Source organism: Amblyomma mixtum, chromosome 6, assembly GCF_055824585.1.
Source record: "Amblyomma mixtum isolate Tamu chromosome 6, ASM5582458v1, whole genome shotgun sequence".
NCBI lineage: Eukaryota > Metazoa > Arthropoda > Arachnida > Ixodida > Ixodidae > Amblyomma > Amblyomma mixtum.
Genome location: NC_143017.1, coordinates 18,517,784 through 18,541,897, shown reverse-complemented (window position 1 = coordinate 18,541,897; position 24,114 = coordinate 18,517,784). Strand labels below are relative to the sequence as shown.

Sequence of the window (24,114 nt, the reverse complement as noted above, 5' to 3'; positions counted from 1 at the left end):
AATATCCCGTCACAGCGCCACACATGCTTTCGCCGGACGACACTACGATTCTGGGGAGCAGTCTTTGCAGCCGTGCTTGCATCACAGTTCGCAAAAAGATGTCATTTTGGTCGCGCAGGAAAATAAAGCGTGTGCAATGAAGAAGGCAGAGCGCCAGCACCAACGACGACGAAGCGATTTGTGCGTCCTCCGATTCCGGCGGCCGCGCGCGTGGAGAGCTCGAGCTCGCTCTTGGTTCTGTTCTGGTGCCGCCGCTACTCGAACAGCCTGTGCCATCATTTCGCTGCCAGTCCTTCGAACTTGCCAATAAACCCCTCTTCATTTGGTGGAGGTGCGGGGTAACGATCCCCGTACCTCTCCGTGAGGAAATACCCGTGTGAGGAAATACAACTTGTCGCAAAAACAAATGAACCAGTCCAACGCCTCCTTTTTTGACTGGAAGAAACAGGTTTATTGGCCTGGTTTTCTCCCAGGTCGACGACCAAAGAAAAACAGCAAACACGCGGTGAATTTTTTTAATAGCGGCTCTCGATGCACAAAGCACATTCATTACATACCATATCTTCGCGATCAGAAACACGTAGCAGACATAGGCGCGCGAAAAGATTGACAGCTGCCTTCCTTGACACGCGTCCGCTTTCTCTCTCGCCCTTGACGTCTCTTCACTCCAGTGTGAGCTGTGATCGCGATAACAGTTCGGGGGCACACCAAGGTAGCGCGTTGGCAAGCGAGACCACTGCAGTCGTGAAAAAGAATTCGGTGTAACGTCCCAATCACCGTGCCAAAATCCAGAGCTTTTCTCCCAGTTGACCTCACATCCAGTCTGATCACAGAAAGTTTCAACAACTCTCTGAACTTCAAGAATGCTGCCTCTGTTCGTGCAAAAGGCTGCTATGTCGTCCGCGTATGCAAGGAGTTTGACATGCGCGGATTGCAGCTTGAAACCCGTGACATAATCACTGTTGAGAATGGTCAGGCATAACGGCTCAAGGTGCATTGCAAAAAGCAGCGGAGAGAGCGGGCACCCTTGCCTCACCGACGAGCGGACAATGAGGCTGTCAGTGAGTTCGCCATTAACTATGATACGCGTCGTACAGTTTGCGTAAGCCATTTTCACCCCATCTACGATTACACTACCAAGGTTTGAATGCTGTAGGATGCAGAAAAGAATGCCGTGCGAAACGCGATCGAACGCTTTTGCCAAGTCTAGCTGTATCATAGCAACCTGACTTCCAAGCGCATCAACACATTCCAATACTGTTCTTGCCACATGTATATTTGTGGCTATGCTGCGTCCTCTGATGCCACAGGTCTGGTGTGGCCCAACTAACTTGTCGATTACGCTCTGCAGCCTTTTTGATAGAACCTTCATGTATACCTTGTAATCGACGTTGGTGAGACTGATAGGTATATAGGAACCCACCAACATTCGTTTTTCTATGTCATCAGATTTGGGAATAAGTACAATGTGTGAAGTAGTGAACGACGTCGGGACCTTTTTTCGATCATAGGCTTCAGTTATGACATTCAATAAAAACTGAGCAGCTTGGTTTTTAAAGTATTTATAGAAGGCAGCATTCAGCCCATCTGGCCCAGGAGTTTTCCCAGATGGAAGGTCATCTATTGCCGCCTGAATTTCTTCCAAAGTAATAGGCAGCTCAAGACGCTCCTTAACATCCTCCTCTAGAATTGGCATCAGTCGTAAAAAATTCTCTTCAAATCCTTCAGTGCGCTCGCGCTCATTACTAAGAAGGTCAGAAAAGTGCTCCGTAATAGCACGCTGAATACCTCTAGAGTCGTTTATAATGTTCCCCTCGTGTCTTATTTGCCTGATTTCCTTCTGGCAAGCGTAGCGCTTTTCATCTGATAGAGCTCGCTTCGTAGGTGCTTCGCCTGCCCATAATCTATCGTTCCTTGAGCGTACAACCGCCGCTCTGTACCTGTCAGTATCGAGTCTTTCGATCTGACATTTGACGTATTTTATTTGTTTAGTGAAAAAACCTGGCTTACTACTTTCCATGCTCAAGAGGCACTCGAGCTGCCCGTTAAGTTATTTTTCTCTTTCCTTCCGTTGATACTGAATTACGCTACTACTTTCTATTGCTTTAATCTTCACTCGTTCTTTGAAACTTTCCCATTCGACTGACACGCTGTCTACAGGCGCAGCTAGCGCACTGTCAAAGTCTTTTGTAATTTCCTGGACAAATTCTTCGTCATCTAAAAGATTTTTGTTCAGCTTCCACAGATGCCAGTTAAAGCGTGATTTTCTTTCTTTCATTCCAAAAGTCGCACTCAGAAGGCAGTGATCACTAAACGACACTGGTTTTACGGCGTATCCAGTGTAGAGCGGCACGATATCAACCGATACATACAACCTATCCAATCTTGCATGACTATCGCGCTGAAAATGCATGTATTCAGGCAGGGTTCCGGCTGAAAACATATCTCCAATGTCTTCCAAAGAATAGTCGTGCACGAAGGCATTCAATAGTTCCGCACTTTTGTTCTTCACTGGTCTACACTTTACGCGGTCAGAAGCAGCACACACACATTTGAAGTCTCCCATTAGGATCAAAACCTTGTCACAACTCAAGTAAGGCTCAATGGAAGAAAAAAACAATTGACGATCACTTTCAACATTGGGGGCATAAACGCAGACTGCGCGCCAATATAAATTTGAAAACGAAAAATCGACAACCAAGAAACGACCACGTTCACACGCAAGTACAGACTCTACACTTATACCTAGTGTATTACGAATAAAAAGAAGGCATCTACCTGATGCACCGACAGAATGACACACACAGACGCATCGAAGTTTGCGCGGAAAGATGAAACCATGCGGTCGGTCTGGTCTTGAGAGTCTATCTTTGACTCTTGCACAGCTGTTAAGTCTAGGTCATTATCAAGCATCAAGCGATTAAGTTGACATTGCCGCCTTCGTGCTCCCAGCCCTCTGACATTCAAAGTTGCGACACGCAATGGGGCTTCTAGTTTAATAGCCATGCGATTAATCAAAACAATGCAATCAGCTCCATATGGCGCCTACCTCCTAAGTCGTGCGTGTGGCTCTCCTTGTTCCGCTGCGTTTGCACGCATGTGCGGCCTCCCAACGATGCGTCTGGAGGCACTATAAGCCCATTCCCCGCAGCAGCTTCCATAATCCGCGCACGCAAACGCAGAGTTCCAGGTGAGAGCACACTACGTCGGACGACGCACAACCAACACTCCCGCCAACGAAACACAACAAAACTACGGAGGCGGTTTTTCCGCCTGCCGTGTCGCAGCGTCAACGTTCGGGCGCGGCTTGAAGGACGGACGTCGGGTACCCGCAGTTTTTGATGGTGGCTCGTCGCTGCCAGCTCCGGCCTGCGGCTTGTCGCCGACGCTTTCCTCGTGGGACCGTTTCGCAGCGGTTAAGACAGCCACATCATCGCTGACTTCCATGGTGTCGGCGTTGCGCGACTCCACGCTGCCTGGGGCTTGGAGAGTTTGTGGTGGCGTGTCCACCGTTCTATCACCTCCACCTTGCTGGGGCTCCTGCTCTACTTGTGGAGTAGCCGCTGCGGTGACGGACGCCGTCTTTTTTACGAGAGGCGTCAACGTAGGCCCTTCTTTTCTCGCTGGTTGCCCCGTTGTTTTCGCAGCCTCCTCCGCGTCCGCCTCATCCATCAGGTGCTCCGAAGCATCTTCACTGCTTCCAGGACCGGCGATGCTCGCGTAAGAACGGGAGAACTGACTGTCTTCGTGGCCAAAACGTCGGCAGGTTCCGCACCGCGGGACCTTACACTCCCGACGAATGTGCCCCGTACTTCGACAACGAAGACACAACGGAGGCCTTCCTGGAACAACGACGAGGGCCAACTCTCCTCCGACATTCAGTTGGTGCGGCAAGTCGTCAAGTTTGACGCCAGCTTTCAGCTTCAGCGTGACAATCCTGGTGGTAGAGCCCTTCTCTGACACGCCGTGCACGCGCCAGCGCTCCCGGGTAACTTCGGATACCTTTCCATACGGCGCAAGCGCGACCCGCACGTCCTTGTCCGGCACGCAATGCAGCAGCCAGTGAAGCTTGAGGCGCACATCTTGGTTTGCCGGGTCAATCACCAGACACCGGCGTTTCTTCACAAGCAGCTCACCGACGCCTGCAATCTTCTTCACTGCGTCCGCATCCTTCAATGTGATGGCCCAAACGTGGCTCATGCGATACGCCCCCAAGGCGATAACGTCTGGGAGCAGTGAATGCTGAGCCAACGCGTCACGGAAATCTTCCAGCCGGTACGGGCGGGCACTAATATCCGCGTGCAAAAAAACTGTATTTAAAACAAAACGCCCTATTGGGAGACTTGGCAGTACAAACTGATAGTCGTTTTCCTGGCCCGGTTACCGCGGCCAGACATGGCCGCTGAAGCCGCTCCTGCGGAGCCCTGCATCCTGCGTTCGTTCACTGGCGTGGCCGGAAACAGAATCATTACACCACGGAAGCGGGTTAAAGGACACCTTCGCTGATCGCTATTTCTGGGTTTCAAAAATATTACAGACTGTTAAAAATTGCTTCCGCCCGGGATCGAACCGGGGGCCTTGCGCGTGTGAGGCGCACGTGATAACCACTACACCACGGAAGCGGGTTAAAGGACACCTTCGCTGATCGCTATTTCTGGGTTTCAAAAATATTACAGACTGTTAAAAATTGCTTCCGCCCGGGATCGAACCGGGAGCCTAGCGCGTGTGAGGCGCACGTGATAGCCACTACACCACTGAAGCTTTTTTTTTTCTTTATTGCCTGACTTCGGCAAGAACCACAATACACAAATACACTTACGGAGCACAATGAGCCATAATTAACAACACTAACCGCCTGACGGGGCGTGGCTTCGTCACGTTAAAATTCTTTAAGCGTCACCAAAGGCTCGACTCTTTTGAGCCACTCGGGAGCTTCAGGAGCAAGTTTCTGACATTCAATATACCTATGCATGCACTCCCGAAAATAGATGCGTGTTGGCCGTGCATCAGGATCGCGATTATATCCTGCCATTCTTGAGCGCCAAATACAATGGAGGCCCAGTAGCATAATAAGGTCGAATGGTGTCCCATCCTCACTCTCTACAGGCAAGTACCGAATACCATTAGAGTCCAGCGGTAATTCATTTTTTAAAGTCCTTTGTAAGATGTCCCAAAAGTATACCCCCTCCCAACAGTGCGAAAAAACGTGGTCTATTGTTTCTGGTTGTTTACAAATTAAACAATGGGATCCCCAAGGTAGAAATAAATGCTTCCCTTCCAAAAATTTCTTTCATGGGAGTGTTCCGGTATGTAATTTAAAGAAAAATGTTTTTGCACTTGGTGGCACCTGCATCGCCTTTACACGCTTAAGTACGTCGCGTCCCAGGCCTCCATTGTATAAGGCCCTGTACATAGGTTTTGGAAGAACTACATCACACAAATCCTTGTACAACTTCTTCCTGTTAACAGAAGATAAATATTCATACGAAAATCGAACAGACAGGAATCGAACACTCGCGACAACCTCTCTAAAGTAACCAAAAATACGTCCCGAGAAACTTTCGGTTTAGACAACAAAGTCCGGCAGTGCATTTCCGAGCCTTAATTGGCACACAGTGCGCAAAGACGGATCGCTTACATCCCGCACAAAACAAAATCTGCTTACAATCTGCCGCAGAAATAAGTGTCCCAGACTCAGGCCACCGTCCTTCACCCGCCTAAACAAATTGGTCCGGCTGCAGCGTTCCCAGTCCGCAGCCCACACAAAAACGGCAACGATCCGGCGCAGTCTCTGTACGTTCATCCTTGCACAATGCAACACTTGCATCACGTACCACAGCCTAGACATAAAAAACAGATTACACACTGTGGCCCTTGCGAAAATTTAAAGATGTCGCCCTTTCCACCTCTCCACCTTTTCACGCGTGGCTTGCGTCTGGGCTTTCCAGTACGAATCGGTATCGCGATAACCATCCAGTGGGACGCCTAAGTACTTTACTGGGGTCGTCACCCAGGACACGTTTGCAAAATTGCCGGCCTTCGTTGGCCATTCTCCGTGCCAAAGCCCCAGGGACTTTGACCAATTCACTTTACTACCGGTGACCTTGGTGAATTCTTTTACGCATGCCACGGCCTCGGTCACACCTTCCCGGTTCACTGTGAACACCGCGACATCATCCGCATAAGCCAGCAGCTTAACTTCTGCCGCCTGTAGCTAGAAGCCTCGAATTTTTTCACTTTCCATGATATTAAAACATAACGCTTCAATGTAAATGCAGAATAGAAGAGGGCTGAGAGGATAACCCTGGCGCACCGAACGCTGCAGGCTAATGGGGGCCCCCAAACTCTTATTTACGATTAATCTTGTCGTGCAGCCCCGGTAGGCCAAGGCCACTCCCTCGCAAATAATGGACCCTACATTCACATGGTCGAGTATGCAGAACAAGATATCGTGCGAAACACAATCAAATGCCTTCTCAAGATCTAGCTGAAGGATGGCTACACAGCTATTTGTGGTATCACAACATTCCAGCACACACCTCGCTCTATGAATATTGGAAACAATAGAGCGTCCCGTGATCCCACACGTCTGGTGGGGACCGACTATATCTTGAATTACTGACTGTAGTCTACGGGCTAAAATCTTCATGAAAACTTTATAATCTACGTTTGTGAGGGCGATAGGACGATATGCTGTGACCTGCTTTAACTTTTCTGCTTCATCGGATTTAGGGATTAGCACTGTATGGGATTTACCATAAGACGGGGCAATTCATTTACTTTGTAGGCTTCATTATACACTGCTGTCAGTACTGGCACTATTTCGTGTTTGTATGCTTTGTAAAAAGCCGCTCTTAACCCATCAGGTCCAGGAGATCTTCCCAGGTTCAAATTTTCTATCGCGTGCTCGACCTCTGACGCAGTTTTCGACAGCTCCAGCCTTTCATTCTGTTGGTCATCTAATCGCGGTAAAGCACCAAGAAACTTTTCCTTGAATGCGCACACATCCACTTCTTGCTTCGCAAACAACCCGTGATAATATTCAAGAAATGCCTGCTGGATATGCCCGCTGTCCCCAGATAACGCCCCGCCCCATTCAATCTTTTCAATGTGGTTTCGCTGAGCGTGCGTTTTTTCGATTCCTAGAGCTCGTTTTGAAGGTGTCTCCCCAACAGCTAAATCTTGCACCCTAGCCCGCACAAGTGCACCGCGATAGCGTTCTTCCTCGAAGAGTTCAATTTTGTGTTTTATTTTTCTAATGTCGTCCATCGATTTGCCTGGCTGTTCGCTTTCTTTTTCGAGAAGTTTAGCCAGTAAGGATCTTAAATTATCCTCCTCACGCCTCTCCTCTTGGCGTATAGAGCTTGACCTTTCGATTGCTGCTATCTTTATTTGTTGTTTGCGCAGTTCCCACTGCTGCCATACTTTCAGTTCTCCGCTCGGCTTTAATTTGCTGATTTCTTCGTTTACTTTCCTGCTAAAGATGTCGTCTGTAATGAGCTTATTATTTAACTTCCACATCTCCCAAGAAAACTGATTTCCTCGTTTCTTTGTCCCTATCCCACACAACACTAAACAATGATCAGAAAATGATACCGGTACTACACTGTAGCTACTGCATTTAGTAATAACGTCCTGCGACACATAAATGCGATCTAGCCGCGCATGGCTTGACCGCTGAAAATGTGTTAACTTCACACAACGCGTGCCTTCTAAACATTCGGCCACATCATCGAGGTTGCACGTGTCTATAATTTCTGAGAGTACCTCAGTGCTTCTGTCTCTAAACGCCCGTGCACTGGTTTTGTCACAGCCTCCGAGGACGCAATTGAAGTCGCCCATGACGGTCAGGGATTTCTCACAACTGAAGTACCTTCGTACGTTTTGAAAAAAGGCTGTCCTCTCATCCACCGCATTTGGGGCGTACACACAAATGATGCGCCAATATGTTTTGTTGTACAGGAAGTCAATCAAAACAAATCCACCCGATGGACACGCCGTATATGCCTGAACCTCAAGTCCCGGTACATTCTTTACAAAAATGAGACAACCCGCAGACGTACCTACAGCGTGGGCTGCTATTGCAAAAAACCTAGACGTGAAACGTCGCACCATGCTCCCGGTCTCTTCTTCCCCGCCAATTTTTGTTTCCTGCACTGCCAGGACGTCAATGTCATGCTCAATTAAAAGGCGGTACACCTGGCTCTGCTTTCTTGCTTGACAGTCCCCTGACATTAAGTGTACCGACTTTTATGGGGAACGCATGAGCCATTTTCATGCAGAAGAAAGAGGCCGGGAACATGGCGCTTACCGTTCGCGTCTAGCGCTTGGCTAGATGACATCATTGACACCGGAGCCATCCGGTGCTGGTGCCAGGCCTGGCTGCGGGGGCGGTTTTTCGAGGGCTCTCCTCTCCGTTGACACATTTGGTCGTGGCCGGATGGAGGACCGCCGTCCTTGGGTCGTTTTTGCCGGCGGCTCCTCGACGCTGGGGGCTTCCGCCTTGTCTCCTTCGGTTCCGGTCTGGGCGTGTGGCCGCTTCGCTGGAGCAGGGACGCTGGTCGTGCGCGCGCCGCTCTGGTCAACGTTCTCCTCGGTCAGAGTCGCTGGCTCGGTTTCTGGGAGCGCCGGCACGCTTGCTTCATCACTCGACGCCTCCGTCTCCTTTTTAGAAGGTTCCGCCCCTTCAGGTTTCCGTCCGGCATCGCTGCTGGAAGGTCCCGAAGAGCCCGTCGAGCTTCTTGCTTTTCGGGTTCCTCTATGCCTTTCGCAGATTCTTCGGCCTCGACTACATCCATGAGAAGTTCCGCGGAGTCGTCTTTGGATGCACCGCCCGTAGCCACCGCGTAAGTGCGGACACACTCGTAATCCGCGTGGCCGTACCGCCTACATTTCGTACAGCGGGGAACCTTGCATTCACGCCGCACGTGGCCCGTACCACGGCAGCGCAAGCACTGCATTGGACGCCCAGGCGCCACGACAAGAGCCAACTCCCCGGCAACACGTACCTGGTGTGGCAGGTCTTCCACTTTCAAGCCGGGCTTCAACTTCAGTAGGACAGTTCTTGTCGCTGAGCTCTTGTCATTGACGCCCTGTATCCGCCACCGCTCACGCGTAGCGTCGGTCACTTTGCCAAACGCCGCGAATGCCGTCCTGATGTCGTCGTCGGCCACACCGTGAAGCATCCAGTGTAGCCGCAGCTTTACCTGCTGGTCTTCCGGGTCGATAATGAGGCAGCGGCGTCTCTTAATTTGCAGCTCGTTGAAGGCGAGTAACTTCTTTGCTGCCTCCGTGTTCCGCAGGGTAACCGCCCACACGTGGTTGATTTGGTACGCTCCCCGACGTGGTCGGGGAGCGTACCGGTCTCGGCCAGGGCGTCACGGAAGTCCTCGACCCGGAACGGCCTCGCTCGCATGTCGCCGTGAAGAAAAACGGTGTTGAAAACAACACGTCCTGTTGGCAGTGTCGGCAAAATAATCTGGTAATCCTTATCACCGCAGTCATCGATCCTGTTTCCGCGGCCGTCAAAGGCCGCTATCGCCGCTCCGCTGGAGACCATGACCCTGCGATCCGTTCAGCTCGGCTGCCGGAAGCACAATGACGTGATAACCACTACACCACGTAAGCGGGTTAAAGGACACCTTCGCTAATCGCTATTTCTGGGTTTCAAAAATATCACAGACTGTTGAAAATTGCTTCCACCCGGGATCGAACCGGGGGCGTTGCGTGTGTGAGGCGCACGTGATAACCACTACACCACGGAAGCGAGTTAAAGGACACCTTCGCTGATCGCTATTTCTGGTTTTCAAAAATATTACAGACTGTTAAAAATTGCTTCCGCCCGGGATCGAACCGGGGGCCTTGCGCGTGTGAGGCGCACGTGATAACCACTACACCACGGAAGCGGGTTAAAGGACACCTTCGCTGATCGCTATTTATGGGTTTAAAAAATATTACAAACTGTTAAAAATTGCTTCCGCCCGGGATCTAACCGGGTCTTTGCCCGTGTGAGGCGCACGTGATAACCACTACACCACGGAAGCGGGTTAACGGACACCTTCGCTAATCGCTATTTCTGGGTTTCAACAATATTACAGACTGTTAAAACTTGCTTGCGCCCGGGATCGAACCGGGGGCTTGCGCGTGCGAGGCGCACGTGAGAACCACTACACCACGGAAGTTTTTTTTTTATTGCCGACTTCAACGTTCACAAAAATGTGCAATAGATAACACGTGTCAACCAAGCTTTGGCTGACACGGTATGTTAAATTTTTTTCAGTTGCGTCAAAACGTCAAAGACATCAGCCCATTCTGGCAGTTGAAGGAGTGCTCGATGCACTTCTCTTGCATCCTTTATCTGCTTTTATCTTTGGTATGGGGAAATTCTACTCAGATGAATGTTAGCAGAGTATACATTTAGCAAAAAAGGTCAATCTGTTATATTGCAAACATAAACTATTATTCTCATACTAAAGGACTATTTAAACGTTACAATATTGTTCCTGTACATAATTTATATGACTACTGTTTATGTGTTAAGAAATGTGTCAATAATATCCAGCACGTGTTTCTGAAGCTAGCTGATCTTAAGGCCAATATACCTACTTACAGACTTCGGCACCAAGAATTGTGGCATGTTCCAAGTTCTAGACCTCAATTCAGTTGCCAGGTGTTGTGTTCCACAATGCCACGACTTCTAAATACCTTTTGTACCAGCAACGTACAATTGTAAAAATGCAGCTTGCGTTCCATCAACACCAGGCTCCTCTCATAACTTCTCAATGTAAATGAATGGTGGAAGAGTGATCTGTACCATGTGTATATTTTTGTTTTTGTTTTCTTAATAGTTTTTCGTCTACAAACTAACAGAGTATGAATTGATATGTGATTACTTTGTGTGCTGTTTCGCTGTACGCCATGTACAGGGGGGCGCCGGCGCATTTCAAGCGAAAATTTTTTCGCTTTTTTCCGGTGCCTACCCACATCTTTTTGGTGTAAATAAAAAAGAATGAATGAATGAATGAATGAATGAATGAATGAATGTTTTTACTGATGATGTGCAAGTGTGAAGTTTAAAGAAAAAGGATTTCACTGATGGCGATACTGGCATCTGCGCTCAGCACACTCATCCCATACCATATCTTTGCGGCAAGGAAAATATTACAAAGAGTGGCACGTAAGAATATGGACAATTGTCGTCCTTGCCAAGCATCGGTTTTTTCCTTGACTTTCGCTGCTCGCTCATTTCAGTACCGATCATGCTCTCGGTAACAGTGAAGTGGTACTCCTAGATATACTGTCGGAATGGTGGACCAGCGTATTCGGGAATAGTAGTCGGGCGTGACTTCCCAACTGCCATGCCAGTACCCGTAGCTTTTTTCCCAGTTGATCTGAGCCCCAGTGGATCTACAGAATTTGTGTACTACATCTGTGGCTTCACAAACACTCTCTCTATTTCAACAGAAAACTGCAATGTCATCGGCATATGCCAAGATTTTCACTTCCGCTGACTGCAGCCTGAAGCCCATTATGCGGTCGTTATTCTGGATAGCCAGGCAAAGTGGCTCAATGTAGGCCGCAAATAGCAAGGGTGACAAAGGACAACCCTGCCTCAAAGAAGACCGCACTTGCAGGCTCTCTGTGAGGTCTCCGTTGACAACAATTCGAGTTGTACAATTTGCGTAGGCCATTTTCACGCCCTCTGTTATTATCTCGCCCACATTCGAGTAATCTAATATGGCCAAGAGTACTTCATGGGAAACACGATCAAAGGCTTTTGCCAGATCCAGCTGCATCATGGCCACTTGGTCGTCAAAAGAGTCGCAGCATTCTAGTACGGATCGCGCTACGTGTATGTTAGTGGCGATGCTTCGCCCCTTTATGCCACATGTCTGATGTTCCCCTACCAGCATGGTTATGACTCCCTGCAATCTTTTTGCCAGCACCTTCATGAATATTTTGTAGTCAACGTTGGTGAGGCTTATCGGACGATAAGAGCTCACCAACAGGCGTTTTTCCGGATCATCAGTTTTTGGTATGAGCACAATGTGTGAAGTTGTGAAGGACATGGGAACACGTTTTGCTTCGTAACACTCGGCAAATACTTCCAGCAGGACAGGAGCTATCATAGCTCTAAATGTTTTGTAGAAAGCAGCCCCCAGGCCGTCTGGACCAGGAGCTTTACCAGTTGGTAATGTGTCTATCGTTTGCTCTATTTGGTTCACGGAAATCGGTTGCTCAAGACGCGTTTTCACTTCTTCGTCAAGTTTCGGCATGAACGGTAGAAATTCACTGTAAAACTTTTCTTCGGCTTTTCGCGAATGACCCAATACGTCTTTGAAGTGGTCACAGATTACGCGCTTGATAACACTGCTGTCTGCCGAAATATCTGCGCCGGTGCTTATTTGTCGTATTTCCTTCCGGCATGCGTATCGTTTCTCATCAGACATAGCACGCTTTGTTGGCGTTTCCGCTGCCCACAGCTTCTCGGACCGTGCACGAATAACTGCCGCTCTGTACTTATCAGCGTCTATTCTTTCAAGCTGTGTTTTTACATCCCTTATTTCATTAAAACATGTTCCTGGTTCAGCGCTTTCTATACTGATCAGGAATTCAAGCTGATCGCGAAGCTGTGTTTCGGTTTGTTTCTCTGCGTACCTCAAGGTGCTAGATTTATCAATCGCTCTTATTTTGACAAGCTGCTTAAACTCTTCCCATTCGGTAGCGTTGTTTACCCGTTGCACTGCAAGTAGCTTCTTTAGCTCTTGCGTTACTTCATCATTAAATCCCTCGTCTTCAAATAATTTAGAATTAAATTTCCACAAGTGCCAGTTGAAACGAGTTTTCTTTTGTTTATTTCCAAAAGTTGCTATTACTAGGGAATGGTCACTAAAGGGCACAGGTTTTACTTCGTACATTGTACATAGAGGTACCAGCTCTGCTGACCCATACAGTCTGTCTAGCCGTGCATGGCTATTTCCTTGGAAATGAGTATACTACGGACGGGTACCATATAAGAATACATTCCCAATATCCTCTAAATAGTGGTCGTAGACCACTTCTTTCAAGACGTCCACGCTTTTGTCTCGCACTGAAGCACCATTTGCACAATCTGCGGCATGACAAACACAATTGAAATCGCCCGCTAACACCGGCACCCTGTCACAGTTTAAATATGTCTGGAAGCGCTCAAAAAACATTTTCCGGTCGGTCTCTACATTTGGCGCATACGCACAAATAACCCTGAAATTCTGGCCGCAATGCACAAAATCAACGACAAGAAGTCGGCCGCTTTCACAGGAGAACAAAGACTGCACAGTGATACCATTGTTATTCCGAATGAAGAGAACACAGCCACATGAGGCACCAACAGAGTGACGCACGCATACATCGAAATGCGTACGGAAAACAGACACCATTCGATCCGTCGCCTCCTCACTTTCAATCTTAGTTTCCTGAATTGCTACTACGTGCAGATCGTTCTCTAGAAGAAGGCGACTCAAGTGGCATTGTCGCCTTCTTGCCCCGAGGCCTCGTACATTCAAAGTTGCTACACGCAGTGCTTCCGTGAGATTGATCGCCATATCGAGTGAAAAAAAATCCCTTATCGCATGGTGTCTACCATCACGCCCGTACCACAAACCACCCACGCCCCAGCTCGGGTTCTACAGTGCAAAACTACGGAGGCGGTTTCCCCGCCTGCCGTGAGTCGGCCGGAATGTTCGGCCCCGGCTTGTAGGACGCTCGCCTCATACCTGGCGTTTTAGGAGGAGGCTCATCACCCCTACTGGCATCCTGCTGCGGCTCATTGCTTGCGCTGTCATCATGCGCCCGTTTTCCGGCCGTGACACTGGTTGTTGGTGGAATGTCCATGGGCTCAGCCACATTACCGGCGGCGCTCACCGGAGAGTCCCCAGGCTTTGCAGTCGCATCTCTCGTCACGACATCGTCAGCCTGTGCAGGAGCTGGAGGCGACTGCGCCGGAGTGTCAACCGGGCAAAGTTGCGCTTCCAACTGATCCGCCCGAGGAGCAGCCGACGCGGTCTCGCTTGCCACTGGCCCGCTCGCTGCTCTCGATGCGTCTTCCGCATCGGCCTCATCCATAAGCAGCTCTGTCGTCTCCTCACTGGTCGATGGTCCGGTGACGCTGGCGTACGTCCGAGCGCACTGGCTTTCCTTGTGCCCGAAACGACGGCAAGCACCGCAACGTGGGATTTTGCCCTCACGCCGAATATGGACTGTGCCGCGGCAGCGCAGGCAAAGGGGAGGCCTGCCCGACACGACCACAAGCGCAAGCTCTCCGGCTACGCTCACCTGGTGGGGCAAGTCGACCATCTTGACGCCGGCGTTCAACTTAAGGGTCACCAGCCTCGTAGTTGAACCATTGTCCGACACGCCTTGTGCACGCCATCGCTCCCTTGTGACGTCCGTCACCTTCCCGAACGGAGCGAGGGCAAGCCGCACGTCTTCGTCCGGTATGCTGTGTAGGAGCCAATGTAGCTTCATTCGGACGTCCCTGTTTGCAGGATCTATCACAAGACATCGGGCACCTTTCACTTTGAGCTCACCGATGTTGATAATCTTCTTCACAGCGTCGGCGTCCTTGAAGGTTACGGCCCACACACGACTCATGCGATACGCCCCCAGGGCGATAACTTCCGGCAGAAGCGAAAGTGGAGCGAACGCATCTCGGAAATCTTTCACCCTGTAGGGGCGAGCACTGATGACCCCGTGCAAGAAAACTGTGTTCAAAACAAAACGCCCTGCAGGCAAACTAGGCAGTAGAACCTGGTACTGGCTGTCCGAGCCAAAATTCGTGTTTCCGCGGCCAGACATGGCCGCTGTAGCCGCTCCGACGGAGCTAGTCATTACAAGTCCGTCACGCTCGGTGGCCGGAAGTGGAATCCAGTCGCACCCAATTATTCTCAGTTTGCAGAAGTCGTTAAGGCACAGAAGTTCATCTAATGAAAAAAAAAAAAAGAGGAAAGAAAAACTGATACCAACCTCGAGCCGCCAGTGAGGATTGAACTCACGACCGCTGGTTTACTAGACCAGCGCTCTACCACTGAGCTATAGCGGCGCTTTTGTTGTCTTTACTACCTGTTTCAGGCGCTCTCGCAGATGTACAGTGTAGTCCATGTGTAAGCGAAGCACGCGCTTTCTGCTTTGCCGAGTCGCAACCAATTATTCTCAGTTTGCAGAAGTCGTTAAGGCACGAAAGTTCATCTAATGAAAAAAAAAAGAGGAAAGAAAAACTGACACCAACCTCGAGCCGCCAGTGAGGATTGAACGCGCGACCGCTGGTTTACGAGACCAGCGTTCTACCACGGAGCTATAGCATTTTTTTTATTGCCTGGCTTAGACACAAAAATAACAGTAACACACGCAAACATATATACACAGCGATCAAATAGCCTGTACCCACAAGGGGCAGGCATTGTCATGTTAAAATTCCTTGAGTACCGTCAAGGGCTCCAGTCTTGACAGCCACTCGGGAACACAAGTTTGTAATTTCGCCGTATCCAGCCATATCTGTACGCTTTCTCGGAAATACATGCGTGCCGGTCTTGCATCTGAATCGCAGTGATAACCGGCCATTCGATAGCGCCATATACTGTGGAGGCACATTAACATTACTTGGTCTAATGGGTCGTCATCTTGGTTATCCGTTGGCAAGTATCTAATGCCATGAGCATCGAGTGGCAACTCTTTTTTGAGTGTCCTTTGAAGCACATCCCACAAATACACCCCCTCCCAGCAATGAAGAAACGCATGATCTATTGTCTCCGGCTGTTTACAAATCAGACAGTGGGCTCCCCACGGAAGGAACAAGCCTTTTTTCTCTAGAAATGATTTTACCGTCAATGTACCGGCGTGCAACATGAAGAAAAATGTTTTTGCTCCAGCTGACACTTTCATTTTCTTTACACGTTTCTATACATTACTGCCTTTGCCTCCAGAGTATAAGGCCCTGTACAAGGGCACCGGGAACACTACATCACAAAGATTCTTGTATAATTTTTCTTGTCAACTTTACTCAAATACTCCATCGAGAAACGTACGCTAAGAAATGTCACACTTAGAACAATCTCTCTAAAGAATCCAAAAATACGGCCAGGCATACATCCGGTGTGAACCACAACATCAGGCAACGTCGACCTAGCCTTTGTTGGCAAACAGCTCGCAGGAATGGGTCTCTTACATCCCTAAAAAAATAAACCGGTTCACGATCTGGCGTAAAAATAAATGGCCCAACCCAAGCCCGCCACACTTCACCTGCCTAAACAAATTTGTCCTCCTGCACCTCTCCCAAGTGGAGGCCCAAATGAACACGGCAAAAATTCTGTGCAGTTTTCGCACATTAACACGAGGAGAACAATGCAACACTTGCATCACATACCATAACTTGCTTATTAAAAAAAGGTTACAAACTGTTGCTCTTGCAAATATTGACAAGTGGGCGTTTTTCCATTTCTCCGCTTTCTCGCGGGTTTCTTGGATCAGCTGTGTCCAGTATGGCTCGGTATCCTTATAAAACTCTAAAGGCACTCCCAGGTATTTGACAGGCGGTGTAGCCCATGACATATTAGCAAATGTCTCGAGGGTTGACGGCCATTCTCCATGCCAAAACCCAAGACACTTACCCCAGTTAACTTGGCTTCCTGTGACTTCACTAAAATGCTTCACAGTATCGACTGTCCTCTTTATACTTTCCTCATTTACACAAAATACCGCAACATCATCTGCGTAGGCAGGTAGTCTAATTTCAGCAGACTGCAGTCGGAAACCATCAATGCCTTTGCTTTGAAGAATGCTTAAACACAAAGCTTCAATATAAATACAGAACAAAAGAGGGTTGAGGGGGCAACCTTGGCGCACCGAACGTAGTACGTTGATATGGGCCCCCAATGACTTATTGACAATTAATCTCGTAGTGCAGTTACGGTACGCCAAGGCCACTCCCTCTCGAATAACTGTACCAACATTAATGTAGTCTAAGATACTAAACAGAATGTTATGTGAAACGCAATCGAAAGCCTTTTCCAAGTCCAACTGCAGTAATGCAACACGTTCGCGTGTAGCATCACAGCATTCGAGCCCACATCTTGCTTCATGGATGTTCTGAAAAATAGATCGTCCTTTGATCCCACACGTTTGGTGGGGGCAAACTATTTCGGCTATAACTGTTTGTAGCCTGCCAGCAAGCACCTTCATATAAATCTTATAATCAACGTTCGTCAGAGCAATGGGCCTGTATGACGACACCCACCTCAGCTTATCTGGTTGGTCAGTTTTTGGGATAAGCACAGTATGCGACGACCCGAACGATGCTGGCAACGACTTCAATTCATAAGCCTCATTAAATAAGGCACACAACAATGGTGATAACTGTTCCTTGAATGCTTTGTAGAAAGCTGCACTCAGGCCATCGGGCCCGGGTGATTTTCCAGGATTTAAGTTATTAATTGCCTGCTGCACTTCTTGTTCACTTATTGGCCGCTCAAGGTTAGCTTTTCGCTCGTCGTCAATTTTTGGCATCGCCTCAAGAAAGGATTCTTTAAATCTATCCAACTTGACACTGTGGCAAGAAAAGAGCTGTTGGTAGTGTTCAAAGAAAGCTTTCGCGATTCCTTCGTTATCTGTTTCTGTGCCGCCCGCCCATTCAATCTCTCCCACGTGATTACGTGTTGCGTTCGCTTTTTCAATTCGGAAAGATCTTTTTGTTGGCGTCTCGCCCATGGCCAGTTTCTCCGCTCTCGCGCGCACAAGTGCCCCGCGATAACGGTCTTCGTCAATCAGTTGAAGCTTTTGTTTTATTTTTCTAACATCGTCCATGTACAAACCCGGCGCACTACACTCCAGAGCTAGCAATTTCTCAAGCAGTGTCTTTAAATTCATTTCATTTTGTTTTTCTTTATACCGTATACAGCTGGATTTTTCAATAGGTTTTATCTGAATTTGTTGTTTGCAAAGTTCCCATTCTTGACCCAGTTCTTGCTCGGTATCCAGAGCAACGTTATTAATTTCCGCTTCTACGAGTCTAGTAAACTGTTCATCCTCTAAAAGTTTATTGTTCATCTTCCAAAGGTCCCACTGAAAACAACCGCCTCTCTTTCTGGTTCCAATCGTACACTGAACCACGCAGTGATCCGAACATGTTACGGGCAGAACGTCATAACATTGGCACTTTGGGACCAGTTCTACAGATATGTAAATCCTGTCAAGGCGGCCGTGACTAGACCGCTGAAAATGCGTGTACTGTAGTTGTCCATTGCCCATAAAACATTCCGCCACGTCTTCCAAGGCAAAATCGTCAATCGTGCGAGACAAAATTTCTGTGCTCTTATCTCGAAAAGCACTAAGCGTAGAAAGTTGGGCTAGTTGGTTGGTAGTACTATTGTGATACATTCCAGCGGCTAAAAAGACACGGACGAAGGTAGACGAGACAGGACGAACGCCGGAGCTGAAAACACAATTGAAGTCACCCATAAAGACAAGTCGCTTGTCCGTGTTTACGTACTGCTGCACTAAATCAAACAGAGCTGCGCTTTCATCGACAAAAGTACATGCATATACACAGACAACACGCCATTGAATAGACCAGTGACTAAAATCGAGGACCACTCCCCTACCCGACAGAAAAGAAGCATGCGTTTATACAACAATACCTGGCAGCTTTTTGACGAACAAGACACACCCCCCCGAAGGGCCAACCGCGTGACTCACAACTGCATAAAACCGGTACTTGAAACGCTGCACCATGCTCTCGGTCTCTCTTTCGCCCTCGACCTTCGTCTCTTGAACACCTAGAATATCGATGTCGTAGTCATTTAAGAGGCGCAACACTTGGTTCTGCTTCCTTTTCGTGGCTAAACCCCGTACGTTAAATGTGGCAATTTTTAGCGACTGTGCAGAAGCCATTTTGTTACAGAGAAAAAGGGCCGAGAACATGGTGCTTACCTTTCACGTCTAGCATAAAGCTAGACGCCTTGCCCTTGGACTGGCGGACCTTGCGTTGGGGGCGGTTTTTCGACGGCTCTCTTGTCCGTCGGAACATTCGGTTTGGGTTTGAAAGTCGGTCTCCTCCCTAGTGGAGCTTTCGTTGGCGGCTCCTCGATGCTAGCTGCCTCCGCCTTTTCCTTTTCGCTGCCGCTCTCGTCGTGGGCTCGCTTCGCCGGTCCGGGGACGCTGGTCGCTCGGCCGCCACTCTTCTCAAGAGGTTCCAACTTACTCGTTGAATCCGTTACCTCAGCGTTTGGAAAGCGCTCAGCCTCGCTCTCCATACCTTCCCCCGAATCTTCGTTGCCAGGTGTTGTGGCTCCCTTGCCTGACAGACAGGGTGCCTCGTTCCCACCCCCCGGAAGCACTTGCTTGCCCGTAGTTACGGCTGGCTTTCCCGCTTCACCAACGCCACTTGCTGCTTCTTCAGTCTCAGCGACATCCATTTGGTGCTCCGCCGAGGCCTCCCTCGTTGAAGGTCCTGTAGCCACCGCGTAGGATCGTACGCAGTCAGAGTCAACGTGGCCGAACCGCTAACATATCGAGCAGCGCGGAATCTTAAATTCCCGGCGTACATGACAGGTCCCGTGGCAGCGCAGGCACTGCATTGGCCGACCAGGCGCAACCACGAGGGCCAACTCTCCTGCAACTCTTATCTGGTGGGGCAGGTCCTCTGTCTTCATCCCAGGCTTCAACTCTAGGAGCACGGTCCTGGTAGTTGAACCCTTTTCGTGAACGCCTTGGACGCGCCACCTCTCACGGGTAACTTCGGTCACCTGACCGAAAGCCGCCAACGCAGTTCGGATGTCTTCATCGGCAACTCCATGCAACATCCAATGAAGCCGGAACTTCACCTGTTGATCCTCAGGGTCGATGATGATGCACCGGCGTCCTTTGACTAGAAGATCTTTGACGGCAAGCAGCTGCTCGGTTGCTTCGACGCTGCTCAAAGTCACGGCCCACACGTGGTTGATTTCATACGCCCCCAGAGCCACCACGTCTGGGAGCCTACCAGTCTACGCCAAGGCGTCCCGGAAATCTTCAACCCTAAAGGGTCGCAGACGTACGTCTCCGTGCAAAAAAACAGTGTTCAAAACAACACGTCCGGTGGGCAGGTTCGGCAAAATGATCTGATATTCCTTATCATTGTTTCCTTCAAGCCTGTTACCGCGGCCAGCCTGGGCCGCTATCGCCGCTCCGCCGGAGCTCATGATTCCTCGTCCGTACACGCCGGTGGCCGGAAGTAGAATGACTCTGAGCTGTAGCGGCGCTTTGGTTGTCCTTACTACCTCTTTCATGCGCTCTCGCAGATGCACAGCGTAGTCCATGTGTAAGCGAAGCATGCGTTTCCTGCGTCCCCCAGTCGCGCCAAAATTATTCTCAGTTTGCAGAAGCCTGTTAAGGCACGGAAGTTCATGTAATGATAAAAAAAAGACGAAAAAAATCTGACACCAACCACAAGCCGCCAGTGAGGATTGAACTCACGACCGCTGGTTTACAAGACCAGCGCTCTACCACTGAGCTATTTTTTTTTCTTTCATGGTATTTATTTACATGGTTTTGTATACAAAGCATATATATACATATGTGTGTGTGTATATACACACACAAAAACAACTATTTACAGAGCACCCAGGTAGGCGCTACGTGGCAGAAACATAATAGTGACATATTATAACTAAAAGACCGGTAAGGATATACAGCGCATCAGGAGAGGAAACCAATCCGGTACAAAGTCCAATTTTTTGCAAATGTCCGTTACCTGCAGCAACATTCGGCTAAAGTGAACTCTGGGAGAAACAACAGGTTCAATGTTGCGATCTTGCATGCGCGTTTTCCAGAGACTATGAAGTCCAATCAGAAGAATCATATCATAAGGATTCGAGTCAGGTTGGGAAACAACAAGGTAGCGCACACTGTAGGAATTTAGGAGAAAATCTTTCTGTAGCGTCCTTTGCAACACATCCCAAAACAAAATCGCGTCTTTGCAGTCTAAAACAATGTTCAATTGTTTCAGGCACATTGCACAAGCGACAGTTGACAGGAGACACAAAAATGTTTTTCCTATCGAGCCACGTCTTGACAGGTAGAGTTTCAGTGTGTAATTTATAGAAAAATATTTTGGTGCAAGGAGAAATTGGCATTTTACGCACTCGCTTTAAAATATCATGACCCATGAGCCCAACGTAGACGGAACGATACAGTGGGGGCGGGAAGAGCATGGATATCAAATCCCTGTACAGATTTTTACGCGAAACAGAATATAAGTACTCATTTCAAAAACCGAACTGTCAAAAAACGCACGGAGGCATAAACTTCCTGCATAAAGCCTAATAAACGGGGTCGTTCAGTAAAATTGGAAGAAACGACTAAGTTCGGAAGTAGAGTCATGAAGATAACCTGCAAGAATGCTCTAATAATCGGAAGGGAACAAGCACGAAAAAAGAAGAAACGGGCAACCAACTGTCTCACATACAGGTGCTCTAGGCCCAGGCCTCCTGCACAAACAGGCCTGAAAAGGTTATCACGCGAGTTCCGGCTGTTGAGCGTTATGCTCAGACGTTTGTACCGCATCGCCTCTCAATTTTTGGTCGAGCCCAGGCTTGCAACACCTTTCTGGCAACAAGGATTTATTACGTACTCCAGGTCCTTCACTGCGCCAGACATTACATACAGCGTATCCATCGTATATTTGCGACGTTTATTTCGTCCTCCAAATTCGAGCCCATGAGCTATAGCGGCGCTTTGGTTGCCTTTACTACTTTCATGCGCTCTCGCAGATGCACAGCGTAGTCCAAGCGTAAGCGAAGCATGCGCTTCCTGCGTCCCCCAGTCGCGCCAAAATTATCCTGTTGGCAGAAGTCGTTAAGGCACGGAAGTTCATGTAATGAAAAAAAAAGACGAAAAAAAAAACTAACACCAACCACAAGCCGCCAGTGAGGATTGAACTCACGACCGCTGGTTTACAAGACCAGCGCTCTACCACTGAGCTATAGCGGCTTTTTTTAATTGCATTTTCACAACGGGTACAAAGAAGTAAAACTTGACAGCAACACTTGCACTGACACAGCAGGTTAAAATTTTTTCAGTTCAACCAAGTCATCCAACACATTTAACCAAGTTGGCTGATCAGGCAGTGCCTGATACACTTCCCTCAGACGTATGACACCTTCAATGAAATGCTCGCGTGGAGATCTCACAACAACTTCTGCATTGTTGAATTGTGTCCTTGTTTTCCATAAACTTTGGAGGCCAAGGAGCATAATAGTGTCATAAGGGATGTCCTGTTTTCCTACCGGTAAGAACATGATGCCATGCTGGTGTAGCGGTAAATCTTTCTTTAATGTTCTTTGAAGCACATCCCAGAAAAAAACCGCATCCCAACAATCTAAAAAAACGTGATCGATTGTTTCAGGTTTTTTACATAGAAAGCAATCTGTTGACCAAGGGACAAAGAGTCCTTTATCATGCTTCCATGTTTTGACCGACAGAGTTTCGGTATGAAGTTTGAAGAAGAAAGTTTTGAAAGATGGGTAAACTGGCATTCTTTTAACCCTTTTGAGCACATCTGCTCCTGGGCCTCCGCAGTTTGACAATCGGTAAATGGGTACAGGGAGTATTGATTCAATTAAATCTTTGTACAGATTTTTTCTAGTGACATTGGAGAGGTACTGCATTGAAAATCGCACTTGTAACATTCTGCACGCAAGCACAGCTTCACGCAGGTAACCTCTCACTGTACCACGCATGTTTTCAACAGAGCATACTACAACTCCTGGTAGCAATCGACATAAACGAACTTGCATAACTGTGCGAAGAAAAATATCGTTCTGGTCACGAAGAAACATAAAGCGGGACACGATTTGTCGTACAAATAAATGAACAAGACCGAGACCTCCTCTCTTCACGGGCAAGAATAAGTTTGTTCGACTAGTTCTTTCCCATGTCGACGCCCAAATAAATACAGCAAAAACCCTCGCCTCGTGGATCAATATTCAAAGGATCCATCACTGAGCTATAGCGGCGCTTTGGTTGTCTTTACTGCCTGTTTCATGCGCTCTCGCAGATGCACAGCGTAGTCCAAGCGTAAGCGAAGCATGCGCTTCCTGCGTCCCCAGTAACGCCAAAATTATTCTCAGTTTGCAGAAGTCGTTAAGGCACGGAAGTTCATGTAATGAAAAAAAAAAGACGAAAAAAAATCTGACACCAACCACAAGCCGCCAGTGAGGATTGAACTCACGACCGCTGGTTTACAAGACCAGCGCTCTACCACTGAGCTATAGCGGCTTTTTTTTTCTTTATTGCCGGGCTTCGACATTATAAAACAGAACATAATAATATGTACATACAGTATACACAGTTAGTCAGGATCCCAAAGAGTGAGCCTGACTTAGGTTAAAATTCTCTTAAAGTTACGAGGGGTCCCAGCCTTGGTAACCACTCAGGAACCTCCACTATTAGCTTTTGTTCTTCCAGAAACTTGTGCATACTTTCTCTAAAATACATACGGGCTGGCCATGCGTCAGGGTCACAATGATACCCTGCCATGCGGGAGCGCCATATACTGTGGAGGCCCACCAGCATGACTAAGTCTAACGGTACCCCATCCTCGTTCTTGGTTGGCAAAAACCTTATTCAGTATGAGTGGATTGGAAGCTGTTTCTTTAAAGTCCTCTGCAGCACGTCCCATAAATAGACCCCTTCCCAACAGTGCAAAAAGTCGTGATCAATTGTCTCCGGCTGTTTGCTTATGAGACAATGCGACCCCCAAGGAAGAAATATCTGTTTTGCCTCAAGAAAAGTTTTCACAGGTAAAGTTCCAGAGTGCAATTTAAAGAAGAAACTCTTGACTCCCGGGGGTACCTTCATTTTCTTTACTCTTTTCAATACGTTGTAGCCCGGCCCTCCACAGTGCATGGCCCTGTACAAGGGCACCGGAAAGAGGATGTCACACATATCCTTGTACAAATCTTTCCGGCTCACATCACTCAAATATTTGTTTTGAAAATCTAGCATTCAAAAATCGGACGCTGGCAACTATCTCCTTGAAAAACCCAAACATGCCACCCGTCACACACTCAGTTGAAATCACAAAGTCTGGCTAAGCCCTACCGA

At 48.4% G+C, this 24,114-nt stretch overlaps 1 protein-coding gene and 9 non-coding genes across 10 annotated transcripts; all 10 read right to left on the bottom strand.

Annotated features, from left to right (window-relative positions):
* Positions 1–4,549: 4,549 nt before the first annotated feature.
* Positions 4,550–4,622, bottom strand: TRNAV-CAC (transfer RNA valine (anticodon CAC)). Its single transcript has one exon. It is a non-coding gene; the product is annotated as a tRNA-Val (tRNA).
* A 66-nt stretch (positions 4,623–4,688) lies between these two features.
* On the bottom strand, positions 4,689–4,761 carry TRNAV-CAC (transfer RNA valine (anticodon CAC)). The gene has a single exon. It is a non-coding gene; the product is annotated as a tRNA-Val (tRNA).
* Positions 4,762–9,693: 4,932 nt separating this feature from the next.
* Positions 9,694–9,766, bottom strand: TRNAV-CAC (transfer RNA valine (anticodon CAC)). Its single transcript has one exon. It is a non-coding gene; the product is annotated as a tRNA-Val (tRNA).
* Positions 9,767–9,832: 66 nt separating this feature from the next.
* On the bottom strand, positions 9,833–9,905 carry TRNAV-CAC (transfer RNA valine (anticodon CAC)). The gene has a single exon. It is a non-coding gene; the product is annotated as a tRNA-Val (tRNA).
* Positions 9,906–9,971: 66 nt separating this feature from the next.
* Positions 9,972–10,043, bottom strand: TRNAV-CAC (transfer RNA valine (anticodon CAC)). The gene has a single exon. It is a non-coding gene; the product is annotated as a tRNA-Val (tRNA).
* A 66-nt stretch (positions 10,044–10,109) lies between these two features.
* TRNAA-CGC (transfer RNA alanine (anticodon CGC)) lies at positions 10,110–10,181 on the bottom strand. The gene has a single exon. It is a non-coding gene; the product is annotated as a tRNA-Ala (tRNA).
* A 3,496-nt stretch (positions 10,182–13,677) lies between these two features.
* LOC149338324 (uncharacterized) lies at positions 13,678–14,868 on the bottom strand. The gene has a single exon (XM_089550304.1). The coding sequence runs from the start codon at positions 14,866–14,868 to the stop codon at positions 13,678–13,680; it is 1,191 nt and encodes a 396-aa protein (XP_089406430.1).
* A 139-nt stretch (positions 14,869–15,007) lies between these two features.
* On the bottom strand, positions 15,008–15,079 carry TRNAT-AGU (transfer RNA threonine (anticodon AGU)). The gene has a single exon. It is a non-coding gene; the product is annotated as a tRNA-Thr (tRNA).
* A 6,848-nt stretch (positions 15,080–21,927) lies between these two features.
* On the bottom strand, positions 21,928–21,999 carry TRNAT-UGU (transfer RNA threonine (anticodon UGU)). Its single transcript has one exon. It is a non-coding gene; the product is annotated as a tRNA-Thr (tRNA).
* Positions 22,000–23,214: 1,215 nt separating this feature from the next.
* On the bottom strand, positions 23,215–23,286 carry TRNAT-UGU (transfer RNA threonine (anticodon UGU)). The gene has a single exon. It is a non-coding gene; the product is annotated as a tRNA-Thr (tRNA).
* Positions 23,287–24,114: the final 828 nt, after the last annotated feature.